Raw genomic sequence first — 2,028 nt, 5'->3', positions numbered from 1 at the left:
GCATGGTTTCCAATTATTTAACTAAGTATAATCTGACGGGGGTGACCCTAGTCAGACCTTCCATCGACCAGCGAGCCAACCTGCTAGGGGAGGCTTATAGTGCCTGGTCGAGATACCATATCGAGGCGGGTGCCACCTTGCCTCTGCATTCATTTTTCCAAGGGGTGGCTAATTACTTCGGGGTGGCCCCTTTTCAGATTACCCCGAATGGATATAGAATGCTGACCGCCCTCTATATCCTTTACAAACTCAAAAAATGGCCAGCCCCTTCTCCTCACGAGGTCAATTATCTATTTGACCTTAAGTCCAACCCTAACTAGGACGGTACGGGGTTCTTTCATTTTTGCCACCAGGAGACCGGACACACGTTTCTGTCCGAGACCACCCATATCTCCAATGTGGGGAAGTATCATCTGGAATACTTTCTCACACCTGACATTGCTGCGGCCAACCTGGCATTCACCCGTGGAGGTAAGGGGATTAACGAGCCTTAAACCAGTTCTTCCTGCCCTTTAAATTTTTCCTTGTCATAATATCCTACTGTTCCACTGTACTCCAGGTCCATGGTTGCGCCCGACCCCCACTCCAGGAATGGAGTCGAGGGCAGCACTCTTAACTAGTATGTTCAATGCTACTAAGAGTGTGAAAAACTTGATCACTGATGCTAACCTTAGGTTGGCTGGCCTTAAGGGCTCCCCTCCTGCGACTAGTGAACCTGCGGCGGGTGGTGCCCATGATGGCGTGGGACGCGAGCAGGGTCCCGAGCAGCAACCTCAGTCACCCCCTCCTAGAAGGAGGCCAACTGGGGTTACAATCAGGGAACCTGCTGCTCCCCACCGAGCAGCAGAACTGACGGTCCCCAAGGGCAAGGGGAAACAAAAGGCTGTTGAGCCTGCCGAACAGTTTGACGACTCGTCGGATGTATACGGTACACCATTTTCGTTTTTAAATAACCTGCCCATTCTCATCCACCTGTTTGATGGGAATGGCAACTTTAGGAACGCTCCTTCTTTAAATTTAGATTTCTTCCAGGAACTAGGTAGTTCAGTAGAAAATGTTCCAACCAGTAGGTGTAGCTCGGGTACCTTACTTTTTGCAACTCTTATACTCTAACCTCTGTTTCTCCGCGACCCTGAAATCTCATCGTTTGAAATGTTATTCCTTATGCAGGCATGGACTCCGGGGACTTCTTTGCTCACTACCAGGCTGCTGCCGAAGCTTCTGCCCCGAAAAAGGATAGTAAAAGAGCTCGTGGAGAAAGCAGCAAGACCCCCGCGAAGAAGGCCCGAACAGAAGATGCTCCTGCCGACGCCCCCTCCAGAGAGGACTTAACACATCCACCCGCCCCCGAGCAACAAACTCCCGCGCCTGCCAACCCTCGGCCCTCCTCAAAGGCCGCAGACAAAGAGACCACGGACCCCTTGTCCGAAGGCTCCCTGCCCAGCCACATAGTTGGCATGGCCAGGGAAAGATTATATCGGCTCTCCAAGCACAAGCGTGCCCAGGTCGTCATCACTGATACTACCACGATGGATATCAATGAAATCATTAACAGGGGGCTGAACGAGATAGCCAGTGTAAGCCTTCCTTCACTGCTTTTGTCATTTATGCTAAACTTCCTTTCTTAACTCATTTTTTCTTCAGGGATTCTTGTCCTTGACCGCCAGCTGGCGTCAATCTGGGGCGATGGTTTCTCGAGAGAGGAACTTTGACGCCAGGCTTGCCCAGGCCATGCAAGCGCTCGAGGATGAGAAGGCTAAGCTGCTCGAGGAGAACAAGGAGCTGGCCAAGCTGAACGAGTAATTATGCGAGGACCAATCCACTCTTACCCGAGAGCTTCAGGAGAGTGAAGCGGCCCGGAACAAAGCTATCGACGAGCGGCACAAATGGAAGGAGAACTGTAGACTCAACACCCAGGAGTGTAAACAGCTCACACTCGACCTGTCCGCCAGCAGGGAAGAGGTAAAGAAGCTTGAGGAGCGGGTACGCGAGCTCGAGGAGGACAGAGTTAAAACTCTGAAGAAGTAT

General features: G+C 51.6%; 1 protein-coding gene across 1 annotated transcript; it reads left to right on the top strand.

The window, feature by feature from the left end:
* The first annotated feature begins 267 nt into the window (after positions 1-267).
* On the top strand, positions 268-1,803 carry LOC133778850 (uncharacterized). Its single transcript, XM_062218871.1, has 4 exons — positions 268-471; positions 560-1,066; positions 1,171-1,394; positions 1,645-1,803. Exons 2-4 carry the CDS (start codon positions 592-594, stop codon positions 1,801-1,803), a joined length of 858 nt encoding a protein of 285 aa, XP_062074855.1. The 5' UTR covers positions 268-471; positions 560-591.
* The last annotated feature ends 225 nt before the right edge of the window (positions 1,804-2,028 follow it).

Source organism: Humulus lupulus, chromosome 5, assembly GCF_963169125.1.
Source record: "Humulus lupulus chromosome 5, drHumLupu1.1, whole genome shotgun sequence".
Lineage (NCBI taxonomy): Eukaryota > Viridiplantae > Streptophyta > Magnoliopsida > Rosales > Cannabaceae > Humulus > Humulus lupulus.
Note: the sequence above shows the minus strand (reverse complement) of the source record. Positions and strands in the feature narration are given on the sequence as shown.